This window comes from Carcharhinus amblyrhynchos, chromosome 4, assembly GCF_965287045.1.
Source record: "Carcharhinus amblyrhynchos chromosome 4, sCarAmb.v2.hapA, whole genome shotgun sequence".
NCBI classification, from domain to species: domain Eukaryota; kingdom Metazoa; phylum Chordata; class Chondrichthyes; order Carcharhiniformes; family Carcharhinidae; genus Carcharhinus; species Carcharhinus amblyrhynchos.
Window position 1 is genome coordinate 133,510,334 of NC_137327.1, and position 17,700 is coordinate 133,528,033.

At 41.9% G+C, this 17,700-nt stretch overlaps 1 protein-coding gene across 1 annotated transcript in view; it reads right to left on the reverse strand.

The window, feature by feature from the left end:
• The window catches only part of atg4a (autophagy related 4A, cysteine peptidase), a 53,202-nt gene continuing 35,502 nt past the window's right edge, over window positions 1–17,700 (reverse strand). The window contains exons 8-13 of the mRNA XM_080187900.1: window positions 16,069–16,253; window positions 14,773–14,851; window positions 13,163–13,308; window positions 7,205–7,261; window positions 1,663–1,774; window positions 1–752 (exon numbers count right to left, since the gene is read on the reverse strand). Of these exons, the coding sequence (XP_080044026.1) occupies window positions 688–752; window positions 1,663–1,774; window positions 7,205–7,261; window positions 13,163–13,308; window positions 14,773–14,851; window positions 16,069–16,253 (644 nt within the window). The 3' untranslated portion in view covers window positions 1–687. The remainder of the gene's footprint in view (window positions 753–1,662; window positions 1,775–7,204; window positions 7,262–13,162; window positions 13,309–14,772; window positions 14,852–16,068; window positions 16,254–17,700) is intronic.

Sequence of the window (17,700 nt, forward strand, 5' to 3'; positions counted from 1 at the left end):
TACATTGGAATTGCAGGATTGGTATATATTTGACCAGAAGTGGAACAGACCATACATGAAGTGATACAGGTTGAAAATGGAATTACTTATCATTAGATATTTCACTCTGCAAAATTCAGAAGACATGGAGTGGGAATGCAGCATTAATGAAAGATGACTCGAATTACAATTCAAAACAAGCATCCCCGAGTTCAGGTAGATAAAGAGCAGATAAATGGGAAGATCCTCATTTGTCCAAGAGAAGGGCTCCACAAGCATAAAGTAAGCATAATGCTATCATCCTTGTGCGTCAAAGATCCTCTTCAGCTCAAATTCTGTCATTTTCTCTCAATGTTGTCCTGCCCCATATTCACCAACTCCTTTCAAGAACATTTTTCTGAGTAACACTTGCTCTTAGTGGATTTCCAAAAGTGGAACAGATCCGTTCTTCAGATGCTTTCTGTCTTTTCCTGTTTTGTTCAAAAGAAAGTTAAGTACTTGAGGTTGCGAGTAAACTACTTGGAAGCAACTTGCTCATTAAGTGAGAGTTATTTCATTATTTTCAAGCATGCTGCAAAGTTCCTTCTGTCCTTATGAAATCAGGCACTTGTCTTGTTAAAAAGGCTGCTTGAATGATTAAAAAAAAAACAGTCGACAGTCTCTGCTGTAGTCATTCAACAGCAATGTTTCAATGTCCAACTGGGTGCTTTAGACATTAAGGATTTCAAATTCTTCCTCTGACTCAAACAGTTTGTCAGCTGGCTCAACAAACTCTGCAGGGCAAAGAGCACAAAGACAAAATAAACATTATTAGTGACATGAAGTAAACCCAGGTTATCATTTCATGATACACTAAGAGAAGAATGAAATTATTGAAAAGCTAATTTTAGAACAAATAAAGAAAAACATTTTGCTTCAAAGTAATGAACAGAATAGAGTACAAGAAAGCAGACGAAGAGAAAATTATTGGGATTATTCAGTATACAATTAGATATGATGGGAGTTTTGATGTACTAGAGGAATGAGCTTTAATTAACTCTTTAATCAAACCTTTCTCATCCCTAACTTTTCTTATGCTTATATTTGTTTTGGTACAGCAAAACAGAAAAAGTTCTTTATTATTCTTTTTTTTAAATGTATAAATTATGAAAGGACGACTCTAACAAAACCAATTTACAATTATTTAGGACCTTTTATATAACTAAGTATCTATCCCAAGGTGCTTTAATGATGATTGATGGGCAGAGCAGAAAGTAGAGGAAAATCCAGGGATATAAGAGAAGGGAAAAAGGTGAAATTTGATGAGGCTTCTGAGGAGGAGAGAGGAGTAGCAAATATGCCTGAAGAGACATTTCTGTCAACAGTTCTGTTGCTGGAGTGGAAATAATATTGCAGGCCAGAATTGGAATAGTGCAGTGTGTATTCTCAGGTGTAGGACTCAGCTGGTGTGGAGTTAGGTCCTGGATGAATTTAAAGACAGGAATCTTAATATCAGTCTTAGGGGAGAAGGTAGTGAGCTAGTGAGGATAGGGTGACAGGTGAGCCAGACAAAATGCAAGATAGGATATGAAAGCAATGTTGGTGAAGCTGCGGATGTTGGTATAAAGAACATACGGAGGCAAGAGGTGATTAATGGGGTAATACAGAAATAGACAAGGAATAATGTCTGAACGTGAACCGCACCTGCTCCTGTGGTCTGCACTTCAGGTTTGGTTGCAGGTACAAAAGGAGGCCAGTGTGCAGGATGCTTCTCAACCAATTCAAACATCCGGAAGCTTCGTGTCTTCAGAATTTCCTGTAGTTTTGACACATTTGCATCGTTAGGCATGAGTTCAATACAATTTTTAACATTACACTGTAAACTATCTTTGAGGGGCAATGGATTGCTGTATATCCACTTCATAGAACATAGAACATAGAACATTACAGCGCGGAACAGGCCCTTCGGCCCACAATGTTGCGCCGACCAGTCTTATTTTTAAAAAAAAACATTGACCCACTAATCTAAACCAATCCCTTTTCGTCCATAAACCTATCCACCAATCTCTTAAACGCCCCCAAACTAGGCGCATTTACAACTGCAGCAGGCAGGGCATTCCAGTCCCTCACCACCCTCTGGGTAAAGAACCTGCCCCTGACATCCGTCCTATAACTACCCCCCCTTAATTTAAAGCCATGCCCCCTCGTGCTAGATTTCTCCATCCGAGGAAACAGGCTATCACCATCCACCCTATCTAAACCCCTAATCATCTTATATGTTTCTATAAGATCCCCTCTTAGCCGCCTTCTTTCCAGTGAAAACAACCCCAAATCCCTCAGTCTCTCCTCATAGGACCTCCCCTGCATACCAGGCAACATCCTGGTAAACCTCCTCTGCACCCTCTCCAAAGCCTCCACATCCTTCCTGTAATGTGGGGACCAGAACTGCACACAGTACTCCAAGTGCGGCCGCACCAGAGTTGTGTACAGTTGCAACATGACGCTGCGACTCCTAAATTCAATCCCCCTACCAATAAACGCCAAGACACCGTACGCCTTCTTAACAACCTTATCTACTTGATTCCCAACTTTCAGGGATCTATGTACACATACACCTAGATCCCTCTGCTCCTCCACTCTATTCAAAGTCCTCCCGTTAGCCCTATACTCAACACATCTGTTATTCCTACCGAAATGGATTACCTCACACTTCTCCGCATTAAACTCCATCCGCCACCTCGCGGCCCAGCTCTGCAACCTGTCCAAGTCACCCTGCAAACTTCGACACCCTTCCTTACAATCTACCACACCTCCGACTTTGGTGTCATCAGCAAACTTACTAATCCACCCAACTATACCCTCATCCAGATCATTAATAAAGATTACAAACAGCAGTGGCCCCAAAACAGATCCCTGAGGCACACCACTCGTAACCGAACTCCATGATGAATAATTACCATCAACCACCACCCTCTGTCTCCTATCTGCTAACCAATTCCTGATCCAAGTACCTAAATTACCACCAATCCCATACATCTGCATTTTCTGCAGAAGCATACCATGGTGAACCTTATCAAACGCCTTACTAAAATCCATATATACCACATCTACTGCCTTACCCCTATCCACCTCTTTGGTCACCTTCTCAAAGAACTCAATAAGGTTAGTAAGGCACGACCTTCCTGCTACAAAACCATGCTGACTATCTCTAATCAATTCATTACTCTCCAAATAACTATAAATCCTATCCCTAATAATTCTTTCTAAAACCTTGCCCACTACAGAAGTAAGACTCACTGGTCTGTAATTCCCAGGGAAGTCTCTGCTCCCCTTCTTAAACAATGGGACAACATTCGCTGTCCTCCAATCTTCCGGTACTATACCAGAGACCAACGACGACCTGAAGATCAGAGCCAGTGGCTCTGCAATCACCTCTCTTGCCTCCCATAGAATCCTAGGGTAAATCCCGTCTGGACCAGGGGACTTATCTATTTTCAACCCATCTAGAATATCCAACACATCCTCTGTATCAACTACAATACTTTCTATTTTACATCCCTTCACCCCAGTGACCTCCTCAGCTACATTCATATCGTCCTGCGTGAACACCGAAGAGAAATAATGGTTCAATGCCTCTCCAATCTCTTCCGGTTCCACACACAATTTCCCCCTACTGTCTGTAACTGGCCCTAATCTTGCCCTAACCAACCTTCTGTTCTTGACGTACCTATAGAACGCCTTAGGATTCTCCTTAATCCTATCAGCCAAAGTCATCTCATGCCCTCTTCTAGCCCTTCTTAACTCCCTCTTCAACTCCCTCCTAGCCAATCTAAAGCTTTCTACTGCACTACCCGAGCCCTCAAGCCTCATCCGAACATAAGCCTCCTTCTTCTTCCTAACCAACAAATCAACTTTTTTTGTGCACCACGGTTCCCTAGCCCTACCAATTCCTCCTTGCCTGACAGGGACATACCTATCACAGACCCGCAGTAGCTGCTCCTTGAAAAAACTCCACATTTCAGACGTTCCTAGTCCCTGTAATCTCCTAGTCCAACCAATGCTTCCTAATTCTCTCCTAATGGCCTCATAATTACCCTTCCCCCAGCTAAAACTACTGACCCGAGGTTCATGCCTATCCCTTTCCATCACTAAGGTGAACGTAACCGAATTGTGGTCACTATCACCAAAAAGCACACCAACTTCCAAGTCTAGCACCTGGTCTGGCTCATTTCCCAGCACCAAGTCCAATATAGCCTCACCTCTAGTTGGCCTATCTACATATTGAGTCAAAAAACCTTCCTGCACACTTTGAACAAAAACTGACCCCTCTAACGAGCTAGAGCTATAGCAATTCCAATCAATGTTAGTAAAGTTAAAATCCCCCATAACAATTACCCTATTACTTTCACTCCTAACCAGGATCAACTCTCAGATCAGATTTTGAGTCTATCCCAGACCGATCAGGATGAAAATCTTCCCTTATTGTCAGCTGTATGGACAATGAGATGAGTCTGGGGGCAGTCTAAACCTAGGTCCTCATGGGCAAAGAGTCCACAATACAAAACTATCCAAGTATGGCACCAAATCATTTTGACGCAAAACCAGTCCTCAGAGATACCAGTGCTTATGGCGTTAACCTAAAAATGACCATGGTACACTCCAAAAGAGGATCCCTTCTTAAAATTCAGACCTTCATTTTTGAAAGAAATTTCCTTGTGCTTTGGGCAGAGAGTCAAAAAAGATGTTCATCTTCCATGAGAATGCATGACATTTCAGGAGACAGAATTGTGCAAATCAGTAACAAGGAGGCTTTGGTCCCTTAAATATTACAAACTTCCTCAAATTTTTTTTTGCGAAAGTAAAATAATTTAGAAAATGAAAAATGAATCCAAAAGAGTAGTGAGCTCAAAGAACATGAATTTCAATGCTAACTTAAATCAACCTTAAAACCGGGTGGAAGAACTGGGGCCTGCCCAAATGGTGGCAATAAAAGAAATGAAGTACCATCTCAGGATGAACAGAGGGAGAGAGATTTATCTAGACCACATCCTAATAACTGTGTCTTGAATACAGTACACACTGCTATCACTGTGTGTTTTGGTGAAGGGAATGAATGTTGAATAATATAATATAAATAATTTGAAGGAAAATTTAGCTGCTCTGATTAGTAAGCTCGTAGACGATACAAAAATTGGTGCGGATAGTGAAAAGGATTGTCAGAGGATACAGCAAGATGTAGATTGGTTGGAAACTTGGGTGGAGAAATGGCAGGTGGAGTTTAATTCAGACAAGTGTGGGATAACGCATTTTGGAAGGTCCAATGCATGTAGGAATTATACAGTAAATGGTAGAACACTTCGGAGTATTGATAGACAGAGATATCTGGGCGTGCATGTCCACCAATCAGTGAAAGTGGCAATGCAGGTGGATAAGGTAGTCAAGAAGGTATACGGCATCCTTGCTTTCATCGGTTGGAGCTTTGAGTGTAAAAAAAATTGTAGGTCATGCTGCAGCTGTACAGAACCTTAGTGAGGCCCCATTTAGAATATGGTGTACAATTCTGGTCGCCACACTATCAGAAGGATGTGGATGCTTTGGATAGGGTATAGAAGAAGTTTATCAGGATGTTGTCTGGTTTGGAGGATATTACCTATGAAGAGAGGTTGGATAAGCTCAGTTTGTTCTCACTGGAACGACAGAGGTTGAGGGTTTACAAGGTTTCCAAGATTATGAGTTACATGGACAGAGTGGATAGTCAGATGCTCTTTCCTAGGATAGAAAAGTCAAGTACTCAGAGACATAGGTTTCAGCTGTGTGGGGAAAAGTTTAGAGGAGGTGCGCGAGGCACGTTTGTTAACACAGAGTGTAGTGAATGTCTGGAATGCACTGCCCGGGGAGGTGGTGGAAGCAGGTATGATAGTGGCATTTAAAGGGCAACTAGATGAATACATGAATAGGGCGGGAATGGAAGGATACAAACTCCGTAAGTGCGTACGGTTTTAGTTTAGGCAGGCATCATGATCGACACAGACTTGGAGGGCTGATGGGTCTGTTTCTGTGCTGTACTTTTCTTTGTTCTTTGAAGGTGATATATTGGGCGCTGATCCAGTGGGTTGCTTTGTCTTGGATGGTGTCAAGCTTCTTGACTGTTGTTGGAGCTGCACTCATCAAGGCACGTGGAGAGTATTCCATCACACTCCTGACTTGTGCCTTGTAAATGGTTTGGGGAGCCAGAAGGATAGTTACTTGCCACAGAATTCAGTTACTGACCTTCTCTTGTCATAATATTTATGTGGCTAGTTCAGTTCAGTTTCTGGTCAATGGTAACCACCAGGACTTTTATGGTGGGGATTTAGCAATGATAATGCTACTGAATGTTAAGGGCAGTTAATTAGATTCTCTCGTTGATAGTCATTGTCCGTTACTTGTGATGCATGTGAATGTTACTTTCCACTTATCAGCCCATGCTTGAATATTCTCCAGGTTCTTTTGGATGTGAGCATAGAGTGGTTTAATGGCTGAGTCCTCATGAATGATTCCCTGCAATCATCAGCATATGACCCCATTTCTGACCTTATGATGGAGGGAAAGTCATTGTTAAGGCTGCTGGAGATGATTGTGCCGAGGATACTACCCTGAATAACTCCTGTAACAATGTCCTGGGACTGAGATCATAGACCGCCTATAACTACAATCATCTTCTTTTGTGCTAAGTATGATTCCAACTCTTGTAGAGTTTTCCCCGAATCCGATTGACTTCAATTGTGCTAGGTTCTGGAAAACTGAATTATGGAATAACATACTGATGCAGTAGGGACATTTTCCTGAGGTTGGCCTTATTGACTTTATATAAAAGAGCTTTGCCTACTGTCTAATCTGATGCCCCTGATCTTTATCAGATGTCTAATCAGATATGCTGGTGCGGGGAATAAAACTTCTGAGAATATTAAATCTCTATGGCCCCGTTACTCCTGTCAAAATAAAATCATTCGAGAAAATCTTGCATAAATAACAATCTTATTGTTAACTGTTAATCTGATGAACATTGGCACAGAATCAGCAGAATATTCAACCCTAGAATCATCATGACTGACCTCAATCCAAGCTTCATTGAATGCCCTTTCAAAATTAAAGCAGCCTTTTCTTTCAATTTCATGGAAACTCCGCACATTTCAACTTAAAGTTTAATTCATTAAAAAGGGATCAGAATTCAGATTAAGACTTAAAAAAATGGTTCATGTCATACCTTCTGTACAGAACTACACCAACTTTCAAAATCTTTTTCGGTGTTGAAGAAAAATCCCTGGAACAAGGAATAAATGTCAAGGGAAATGTGAAAATGAGTAGGGCATGCAAGTTTATGCAATCAGAAAACTTCCACACAGTTTTTGACAGCACAGGATTTAAAATGTTTAAGTTGAATAGATTTTACAGGGATGAATGTTCAAACCATCACATGGACATGTTACTTTCTTGTCATCTCCTTTACTGTATTCATGTAACCCATAGGGAAAGGCAGGCAGAGTTTATCCTCAAAGGTTTTTCTCCTCTTCCTTCAGGTTCATGTCTTAAAAGACCATTGGCAACCATGGACTTCCATTGGATTGGTTCATGATTATGCTTGGCAAAATACTCCAATGGTTGGCCATTGCCTTCTGGAATATGGCTGACCAGGACACTTTCCCACTCTTGCCGCTTGCCATTGGGAGGATATACAGGCAACCTGTATGGGCATGTTATGGAGGCTCCTTCTATGACCATCAAGTCCTGAAATGGGTCTTGAACCCAGAGCCTCCAGCCCAGCGGTAGGGAAGCTACCATTCATCACAAGATCTCCGTATTATCTGCACAGCTAGAATAAATCAAGTAACACATATTTGCTCTGTATAACAAGAAGTCTTTCCCATAGAGATGCTCCTGTTCTTAATTGAACTGCTTGGCTTGGAAGAAAAATATAGGAACTAAACTTGCAGTTAGTGCAAAACCAGGAGGTTCTTATTAAAACCTGGTGGTGAATCAACCTAGACTATTGATTTGCACTTCCTAGCTGCTGATGTGCTCAAATATTGGAAGAATGTAAACAGTGGTGTTCACTGAGGGTCATCATTGAAACTATCACTATATTTTTGTAATACATGTATTAAAAATTCACAATCTGGACATGTGTAAATTTCAGATGACACGAAAATAAGGAACCTGGTGAGGATTTTAAAGAAGTAATTTGGGAAATCTGGTCAATGAGTTGTTAAAATAGAAGGGCATGTATTTATGATTACCTTGACAAAACAAAAGGAGTAGTTAGTCCTCTTTGTAATTCATTTACAGGATGTGGGTGGCGAGCAAGGCCAGCATTTATTGCCTATCCCTAACTGTTTGGCTTGCCAGAACATTTAGAGAGCAGTTAAGGATCAACCACATTGCTCTGGTTTTGGAACTACATGTAGACCAGACTGGTTAAGGATGACAGATTTCTTTCCTTATAGAACATTAGGGAACCAGATGAGTTCTTGTGCCAAACCAGTAGTTTTCGTGGACAATATTATTGATACTAATTTCTTATTGCAGATTTATTCAATGAACTGAATTTAAATTCCTCAACTGCGACTATGGAGTGTGTACTCAAGTCCAGGTTTGGAAATGTTCTTAAATCAATGGCTTTTAGGACATAAAATGCCCAAATATATATATTTTTAGAAAGGGTATGAGAACACAGAAGAGGAATGGGGCTAAATATTAAGCACTGACTGAAAGACAATCCAGCCATAATGGACCAAACAAACTTGTACTATAAAACTGTGAGCTGGCAGTGTAGCACAATCTGTTTTCATAACTCCAAGTGTCCAAATGTGTACCAGGATGTCAAAAGCTGCAACTGCATTTTAACATTCTGGCCAATCTGCAAGACGTTCATACAGAAAATCCACTTTGGAAAGAAATCCTAGAATCCTGACAGTGCAGAAGAAAGCTATTTGGCTATTCAAGCCTGCACTGACAACAATCCCGCCTAGGCCATATCTGTAACTCCACACATTTACCCTGCTAATCCCCCTGACAGTAAGGGGCAATTTAGAATGGCCAATCAACCTGATCTGTACATTTTTGGAGTGTGGGAGGAAACTGGAACACCTGGTGGAAACCCACACAGACAAGGGGAGAACATGCAAACTTCACACAGACAGTCACCCAAGGCTGGAATTGAATCTGACTGCCTGTAAAGTTATCCTGGAACTCTGAACATCAGACTCTGAGAAACCTCTAATTTTCCTGTTTGGTGCACAGATTCTCCAGAACTTTCTATGCCAAGAGCAACCGTTAGGATAAATCTAGTTAAATGTTTTCTGTTATAGTCATCATTAATCTGTTTATCTAACATTGACATAGGGGTTTTCTGCAAATAATCAAATCACTGTTTTGCCAGCAGATGGTGCTACTGCACTTTGTAAAGAAGTCCAACATGGAGAGGCTCTTCCCGCTCAAAGGACAGTAGGACTAGAGGGCACAGCCTCAAGATAAGGGGGGTGGGGAGGGCGGGGGGGTGTGCAGTTTGGAACAGAGTTGAGGAGGAACTTCTTCACTCAAAGGGTGGTGAATCTCTGGAATTCTCTGCCCGTTGAAGTGGTGGAGGCTACCTCGCTAAATATATTTAAGATGCGGGTTGATGGGTTTTTGATAAGAGAGGGGATTAAGGGTTATGGGGAGAAGGCGGGAAAGTAGAACTGAGCCACTTCAGATCAGCCATGATCTTATTGAATGGCGGGGCAGGCTCGAAGGGCTAGATGGCCTACTCCTGCTCCTATTTCTTATGTTCTTATTGTCATGTATGCTGGAGTATGGCAGAAGATCAGAGGGAGACAGACTGTTGGGGTCTTCATGGTGCTACACTGAGAAATTCAAAGTAATTCAAAGCAACACCTTATAGTCTAACCCCCTCATCCACAGAGGGGGTCTGTACTCGTTGGAGTTTAGAGGGATAAGGGGGGATCTTATAGAGACATATAAGATAATGAAAGGGATGGATAGGGTAGAGGTAGAGAGATTCTTCCTGCTCAGAAAGGACAGCAGGACTAGAGGGCACAGCCTTAAGATAAGGGGGGGTGCAATTTAGAACGGAGTTGAGGAGGAACTTCTTCACTCAAAGGATGGTGAATCTCTGGAATTCTCTGCCCGTTGAAATGGTGGAGGCTACCTCGCTAAATATATTTAAGTCATGGGTAGATAGGTTTTTGACAGACAAGGGAATTAAGGGTTATGGGGAGAAGGCGGGAAAGTGGAACTGATCCACTTCAGATCAGCCATGATCTTATTGAATGGCGGGGCAGGCTCGAAGAGCTAGATGGCCTACTCCTGCTCCTATTTCTTATGTTCTTATGGGTAAAACTGCATTTCAAATCTCTCGAGTAACATGAACCAGTTTAGAGACTGGAGAATTTAAATGGCTATAGAGATATGGAACAAATAAAAAGGTGAGCACTAGACTGAGCTAAAAATTTTTATAAAGTTAAATTTAAAAAGGGTGCATTCAAACAAAGCAACAAATAAACTAAAAGGGAGTGCCTTTTTTTTCATTCATAAGATGTGGATGTCGCTTGTTAGGCCAGCATTTATTACCAATCCCGAATAGCCTTTGAGGAGGTGGCGGTGAGCTGCCATTTTGATAAAGTGTCGCATTAAAGGTTTTGTGGGAAATATACATTCATGGTATGGAGTTAATATACTGACACGATTAGAAAATTGGCTGTCTAAAGGAAGCGCAGACTAGGCATAAATGGGTCTCTTTCAGGCTGGCAAGATGTAATGAGCGCTGTGCCAAAGCGATCAGTGCTAGGGCCTCAACTCTTCACAATTTATATAAATGACTTAGATGAGGGGATAGTTGTCAATAACCAGAGCTCATATATTTAAGGTGATTAGCAAAGGAACCAGATGTGACACCAAGATATTCCAGTACTGCCTGAAAGGGTGCTGAAAAAAGTTTAATTGTAACATTCAAAAGAGAACTGGATAAATCTTTTTGTCTTTTGGATTGCATTAAATGGAAGTCTTGAGTGACCTATCTGTCAGCGTGGCTATAAAGGGGCCCATGGCATTATTTTGAAGAAAATTAGGGGTGTTATAGAGGAGATATAGCGTTATAGCGGTGTTATAGCGTTATAGTGTTATAGCGGTGGATAGAGGAGAGCCGGTGGATGTGGTCTTTCTGGATTTTCAGAAGGCATTTGACAAGGTACCTCACAGGGAGTTATTGCAGAAGGTCAGGGGACAGGGAGTTGGGGGTAGGGTGTTAGCGTGGATAGAGGATTGGTTGTCAAATAGGAGGCAGAGAGTGGGGGTCAATGGGTGCTATTCGGATTGGCGGATGGTGACTAGTGGAGTGCCTCGGGGTCGGTGCTGGGGCCTCAGCTATTTACCATTTATATAGATGATCTGGAGGAGGGAACCGAGTGTAGGGTGTCGAAATTTGCTGATGCCACCAAGATTGGAGGAAAGGCAAATTGTGCGGAGGGTGTGGAGAGTCTGCAGAAGGATTTAGATAGGCTGGGCGAACGAGCCAGGAAATGGCAAATGGAATTTAATGTTGGCAAGTGCGAGGTGGTCCACTTTGGTAGGAATAATGGTAGGAAGGATTATCACTTACGTGGCGAAAAACTGCAGCAGGCGACGGTGCAGAGAGACCTTGGGGTCCTTGTGCATGAGTCGCAAAAACCCAGCTTGCAGGTGCAGCAGGTGATCAGGAAGGCGAATGGGATGCTGGCCTTCATAGCAAGGAGGATTGAATATAAAAGTAGGGAGGTCTTGCTGCAGCTGTATAGGGCATTGGTGAGGCCGCAGCTGGAGTACTGTGTGCAGTTTTGGGCGCCGTACTTACGCAAGGATATTTTGGCCTTGGAGGGAGTGCAGAGGAGGTTTACTAGGCTGATGCCAGAGTTGAGGGGGTTGAGCTATGAGGAGAGGCTGAATAAACTAGGCTTGTACTCGTTAGAGTTTAGAAGAATGAGGGGAGATCTCATTGAGACGTATAAGATGATGAATGGGATGGATAGGATAGAGGTGGAGAGACTCTTCCCGCTCAGAAAGGATAATAGGACTAGGGGGCACAGCCTCAAGAGAAAGGGGGGTGCGGTTTAGAACGGAGTTGAGGAGGAACTTCTTCACTCAAAGGGTGGTGAATCTCTGGAATTCTCTGCCCGTTGAAGTGGTGGAGGCTACCTTGCTAAATATTTTTAAGACGCGGGTTGATGGGTTTTTGATAAGAGAGGGGATTAAGGGTTATGGGGAGAAGGCGGGAATGTGGAACTGAGCCACGACAGATCAGCCATGATCTTATTGAATGGCGGGGCAGGCTCGAAGGGCTAGATGGCCTACTCCTGCTCCTATTTCTTATGTTCTTATGTTATCTCTGGTGCTCTGGCCAATATGTATTCCTCAATCAACATCACAAAAACAGATAATCTGGTGATTCTGATAATCTGGTATTTGTGGGAGATTACAGTATTCAAAATGGCTGCCACGTTTCCTATAGTACAACAGTGCCTACACTTCAAAGGCTTTTCGGTGGCTGTAAAGCATTAGTGACAACCTGAGGTCATGAAAGTCTTGTCTTTCTTTACTTAAAAGGAAAGAAAAAAGGGCTGTGGAGAAGGAGCAAGGAAGTGGTAATTGGGTAACTCTAAGAGCTAGCACAGGAATGATGGACCTTCTGAAGGCCTTCTACAATGCTATATCATATTATGATTCTATGAATAAAGGTGATCCTAAATGGATGAATGGGCTGAATAGCCTCCTTCTGTGCTCTAAGTTTTCTTTTCGATTCTTTAAAGTGGAAGTGGATAAATATATGATACATCGAGGAATAGAAGGGTGTGGGCAAATGGCACAGAAAAGGAGCTGAGGCTGGCGTAGATCAACCATGATTGTATTTAATAGTGGGACAGACTTGAAGGGCCTGGTGGCTTATTCCTCCTTCTATTTCCTGAGTGTTCATTAACATTCGAAACAGGATCCTGATTTAAATATGTGAACACTTTTTAACTTAGCTGGAACACTGTTAGTGGTGCTGTCCTCTTAAATGGGGGAGCTTGTTACTGTTTCTTTTCCTGGTGGCTTTGGGCTCATACCTAGCTCCACTTTATTACTCAGACAAAACAGTCCAGTAGGTGAGCCTGATCACAGAAACTATAACAAGTAATTCAGTAGCATCACTCACTAAAGCTACCGAGGGGTCAAGATGTGTAATTTTCATACGATGTGGTATTCGCTGGCAGTGATAACTGTAATCATCCACACTCCCATCGTCCTCTGTCTCCACTGCAGCTTGTGTTGTATGAGGATCCAAATAGATTAATTCATCTCCTGTGTAGACAGAATATTCGGGGTAACAGCAGATACATGATGCAAATAAAATATAGTGACTGCTCAATGCAAAACCTTAAAGAGTTTAAAATGACTACATTACACCAGTAACTGATGGATGCAGAGACACCGACACAGGTCTATATTACAATGACTCATTCTATATTATTGTAAAATATTGGCTGTATATATTCACTATCCATTGCATAACAGCTAAATTAAAAAAATGTCTACATATTTAGAGTAGGATCCTATTTTGAATGTTAATGATACATGTGTGTATGGAACACACAAGAAATAGGAGGAATAAGCGACCAGGCCCTTCAAGTTAAAGCTATACATTAGTCCATTACTGGCTGTTCCTAGCCCACATGATGCATCAAAGTACTTTCTGGCATTGCTATACAGGCAACTTCCAGAAAATAAGATTGTTGTGGCAATTATTTATAGCTGCAGGACCTTTGTTTCCTGCTTTTCGGTCACAGATTCTTAATCAGGCCACAGTTTCACTGAATGGTATCATTCATTATCATGTGGACTGTAACAGTAAAGAGTTTTTTACTTTCTCAGTATTAGTAACATAGAGCACCATATTAACATAAGAGCGAAGATAATTCCTCTACAAAGAAATTGGAAGGGTACTTGAGGACAGAATATTGTCTTAATGGGAAAATTCAATAAATTGAACATACATGGCAAAATGCAAGCTGCTTAGAGTCTGAATTGATTAAGAGACATAAATGACTGCTTCATCATCCAGATTATTTTATGAAATTAGGAAATAACTAAAAAAAGGATGGGGTGATGTGGTTTTCTTTTCAACGGTACTTCAGTAGCAGTGGTATATTTAAAGGTGTAATGCTGAACGTGTGGGATTAATACATACCAAAAACCAACCAAGCTTAGACCAAACCAGCGTGATGTTAAGTGGATTATGAAAATAAAACAATAATGACAAGAACCCCACAAATCCTGCAGGGCTGATTACAAAAAAGGGGAAAGAACTTGTTAAAGTGGTGATCAGTTGTGCAGAGCCTTTAAAGCACGGTAGCTGAGATTAAATTAAATTTTAAAAATGCATTGTATACCACAAATAGTAAGAGGGAAATCACAGAAGAGATGTATAGGTGTGGTGAAGAGGAGAACTTAAATCATACTATGACAGAAAATGAGCAGTTGCCATTATGCAAAGCAGACCGGTGGATTGTCAATAGGACTGTCCATAAGTGGTCAGACCAAGACAATAGTATATTCTCAATGAAGAACTACCTCCATTTGTACCAGTGCTCTGAAGAAATATCTACAAAATCCAGAGTGCAGTGCAATACCCAAATTAGACAGTATTGTACTTCCCTCAATGGATCTGAGTTGTCTACAAGTTGCAGCATTTACTTTTTCACTTGATGGCGTCACTCGGTGCCACTATTTGCACCAGTCCTGAAACTGGTAAGTTGAGCTACTTACCGAGAAATCCTATAAAATAATAAGCATTGTTTGGTTTTCCTCCTAAGACTCCTAAAGACTGAGGCATTTTAAAACATTCCTAGAACAGAAAATAAAGAAAAGAATATCTGAATTTTAATTATCTGCATCAGGTTTTAAAAGTAACCAGTAACACATGATTAAAAATGGATTAAAAAATGGCAAATACTGGAAGTCTGAAATAAAAAGAGATGATGGATCTTAACTTCCTTGGAGTAGCAATCAGCCCTGGATTGCCATTCCATGCTCACTTACCAGCTGAATTTCTACATTGCCAATCTCACTTGACCTTCCTGACTCAGGCCGGGTGACAGTCAGACTACAGGGTGGGTCAGGGAGTTAATTCTCATGCAAGTGGGGGGTCAAGAGTGAGGAGTACTGTGCTGAGGTGAGGTGGAAGGGAAGGGTGCTTTGTACAGGGCAGTGAGAGGAGTGGGGTGAGGCAGGGGGGCATGGATTATGGAGAGTCTCCTGTGAGGTTGGGAGTGTGGATGTGTCCTGTTTGGGTACTGGCCTGGATATTTAAAACAGTCATGCTGAATTTAGAAGCAGTTTTATTTCTAATTTTTTTAGAATAACTATTAGTGTGACACTGGCAGAACCATCCCAAGTTAGCAATTTAAATAGCTTCGCAGGATGGCTCCCAGTGCAACTGTCCAGGGGAATTTAGTGCCTCTGGACAATTTCTGCACAAACCTTTATTTAGGAATTTTCCAGAGGGATTCCGCAGCACATTCTTGTGGTACCCCTCCCAATGCTGGGAAGGCAGAAAGCTACAGGCCATTGCTGGAAATGTAAAACAGATCACTAAACGTTTGAAGAGAAAAGACAGCTGAATATTTCAGGTATATGTGATGGTATACTACTCGTTATTTGAGCATGTCCAAATTGTGACTGACTTAAGTCAGGTATATATGCTTAAAACGATATTGTGATTTGGATTCATCTCAGCATTTTTTCAGCAACAAAGTTTTCAGTCTGAGGCTGACTAACTGTAACCATGAAGGAAGCAATAAATCTCAAAAGCCAGAGTTTCTACTGAACAACGTTAATAGCCGCATAGGCTGAAGCCTGAGAATGGACTGCAATGCACAAATGTTCCAGAACTACACCCTTGCAAAAGAGAGGGGCCACAATATACCTCATGTCATTTCTCCGATGTGACTTCATCTGAGATACACCTTACCCTGGCTCGCATTATTTTAGAATCAGTAACCATGAAGATCAAGAGGTCTTCTGACAATTCCTCCCTGAAAGACAGATGGATTTTCAACTTGCCTTTAGTGCATTGATGTAAACCGGATTGATGTGGTTTATTCCCATACGAAGAGGTATGATCAGCAGAAGTGGTTTCCAATCCCTACAGTGTACAGACACAGACTGGTTTTTGGATACATCACCTCTGTATAGTGAGGTATCTGTTTGTAACCTGCAATTTTCAGACCAATGTTTGCAAAGTTTTTCTGAAACAAATTTAAAATAACAAAAGTAAGAAATTTACAAATTTTAAATCAGCAATCAATGGAGAATTCATGGTGTTAAATGTATTTCTTCACAGTCTCAGTGCCAATACACTAATTGTCTTCAATGTGACCAGCTTGCAACAATGAGATGCATTCATGACAATATTCAGAACGTTAACTCATATAGTGGAAACAGTCTGATAAAACCTCGGGCCAGTGGTTTTAGCTGGGGGAAGGGTAATTATGAGGCTATTAGGAGAGAATTAGGAAGCATAGGTTGGACTAGGAGATTACAGGGACTGGGAACGTCCGAAATGTGGAGTTTTTTCAAGGAGCAGCTACTGTGAGTCCGTGATAGGTATGTCCCTGTCAGGCAAGGAGGAATTGGTAGGGCTAGGGAACCGTGGTGCACCAAAAAAGTTGATTCGTTGGTTAAAAGGAAAAAGGAGGCTTATGTTCGGATGAGACGTGAGGGCTCGGATAGTGCACTAGAAAACTTTAGATTGGCTAGGAGGGAGTTGAAGAGTGAGCTAAGAAGGGCTAAAAGAGGACATGAGAAGACTTTGGCTGATAGGGTTAAGGAGAATCCTAAGGCGTTCTATAGGTATGTCAAGAACAGAAGGTTGGTTAGGGCAAGATTAGGGCCAGTTATAGACAGCAGAGGGAAGTTATGTGTGGAACCGGAGGAGATTGGAGAGGCATTGAACCAATATTTCTCTTCGGTGTTCACGCAGGGGGACATGGATATAGCTGAGGAGGACACTGGGTTGCAGGGGAGTAGAATTGACAGTGTTACAGTTGATAAGGAGGATGTGCTGGATATTCTGGAGGGTCTGAAAATAGATAAGTTCCCTGGTCCGGATGGGATTTACCCCAGGATTCTCTGGGAGGCAAGAGAAGTGATTGCAGAGCCTCTGGCTCTGATCTTTAGGTCGTCGTTGGCCTCTGGTATAGTACTGGAAGATTGGAGGTTAGCGAATGTTGTCCCATTGTTTAAGAAGGGGAACAGAGACTTCCCCGGGAATTATAGACCGGTGAGTCTCACTTCTGTTGTGGGCAAGGTTTTAGAAAAAATTATTAGGGATAGGATTTATAGTTATTTGGAGAGTAATGAATTGATTGGAGATAGTCAGCATGGTTTTGTGGCGGGTAGGTCGTGCCTTACTAACCTTATTGAGTTTTTTGAGAAAGTGACCAAAGAGGTGGATGGGGGTAAGGCAGTGGACGTGGTGTATATGGATTTTAGTAAGGCGTTTGATAAGGTTCACCATGGTAGGCTTCTGCAGAAAATGCAGATGTATGGGATTGGGGGTGATCTAGGGAATTGGATCAGGAATTGGCTAGCGGATAGGAGACAGAGGGTGGTGGTTGATGGTAAATATTCATCATGGAGTTCGGTTACGAGTGGTGTGCCTCAGGGATCTGTTTTGGGGCCACTGCTGTTTGT